Below are 1,325 nucleotides of genomic sequence, written 5' to 3'. Positions count from 1 at the left end.
AGCAGGGAGGTGGCGGACCGCCGGCGCTCGGGACAAGGAGGCGCCAGCAACTGCAAAAGGAAAAACTTTTATTGAAAAATAACAAGTGGCCCGTTTCGTGGCTGCCGGTCCCCGCCCAACGCGGGCTTGGGGGTCGCGCCCGATGGGGCTGGCAAGTAGCGGCGGCCACCCCAGCCCCGCTCTCGAAAAAAGGTGAGGTTTTGTTGTCCATGCGGGTCGATCCTTAGATCCTGCGGTCCGGCTTTCTGGTCCGAAAAGGGGTGGCGGCTGGAGAAGGGGGCGCCGGGCCGGCCTCTCCCAATCCGTCTAGAGAGCTGCCTGGCACCTGGGGGTGGGCCGATCTCCGACTGAAGACCGCAGGCTGGACTGGTGGGAGCTCCAGCTCCTAGTGGCGGCGGAGGACTCTGCTTTTGCCACCTCAGACGTAGTCCTTGCGGTCGTAAGCGGTGCCGGTGCCCATGCCGGGCCCGGTGGAGCGCGGCGCGGAGTAGAGGACCTTGGTGGGCGCGTACTTCTCACGGGGTGGGCACGAGCAGCAGAGCAGCGCGCCGCCCAGCAGCTGCATTGCCGCGGCCGCCCAGCCCACGTACAGGCCGGAGCCCATCTCCCGCTTCTGGGAATCCGGCACCACGGGGTTGTAGAAGTCCCGGATGATGGTGTTGGCAGACCAGGACACTGGCACGAGGGTGAGCAGGGCGGCCAGCAGGAAGAGCACGCCAGCCACAATGGTGATCTTGGCCTTGGCCGTTTCGTCCTGTACGCAGTTGGTGCACTGGGCGCCCACAAGTGCCACGAGGAGCCCGAATGCCGCCAGCAGAATGGCCACCACGATGAGGGCGCGGGCCGCCTGCAGGTCCTGCGGCAGCGCCAGCAGGGAATCATACATCTTGCACTGCATCTGGCCGGTGCTCTGCACCACGCAGTTCATCCACAGGCCCTCCCAGGTGATCTGCGCCGTGATGATGCTGCTGCCGATGAAGGCCGACACGCGCCACATGGGCAGCGCGCAGCACACGATGGTGCACAGCCAGCCCAGCACTGCCAGCGAGGTGCCGGTGATCTCCAGGCCCATGGACATGGTTGCTGTGCCAAAGCCGGCTCTACCGGCGACTCCGGGTGCTGGGAGGAGAGAGGCCGCGTGCCGCTGGGCCTGGGCTGGAGCCGCGGCGCGCTGACACACAGACCAACGCCCGGAGCGACGGACAAACTGACCGACTCACCGACGGCGCGCGCTAACGGCTCGGCTCTGTGCGCTGGCGCCGCGGCTGCCCCTGCACCTGTAGCTTTGTGGGCGGGCGCAGGGACTGGGCTGGCTCTGGGCTGGG

The 1,325-nt window shown here is 67.1% G+C and overlaps 1 protein-coding gene across 1 annotated transcript; it reads right to left on the bottom strand.

Moving 5' to 3' along the window:
• Nucleotides 1-418: 418 nt before the first annotated feature.
• Cldn3 (claudin 3) lies at nucleotides 419-1,078 on the bottom strand. The gene has a single exon (XM_076840598.2). It carries the CDS (start codon nucleotides 1,076-1,078, stop codon nucleotides 419-421), a length of 660 nt encoding a protein of 219 aa, XP_076696713.2.
• Between the last annotated feature and the right edge of the window lie 247 nt (nucleotides 1,079-1,325).

The sequence above is a fragment of the Callospermophilus lateralis genome, chromosome 19, assembly GCF_048772815.1.
Source record: "Callospermophilus lateralis isolate mCalLat2 chromosome 19, mCalLat2.hap1, whole genome shotgun sequence".
In the NCBI taxonomy this organism is placed as follows: Eukaryota; Metazoa; Chordata; class Mammalia; order Rodentia; family Sciuridae; genus Callospermophilus; species Callospermophilus lateralis.
Note: the sequence above shows the minus strand (reverse complement) of the source record. Positions and strands in the feature narration are given on the sequence as shown.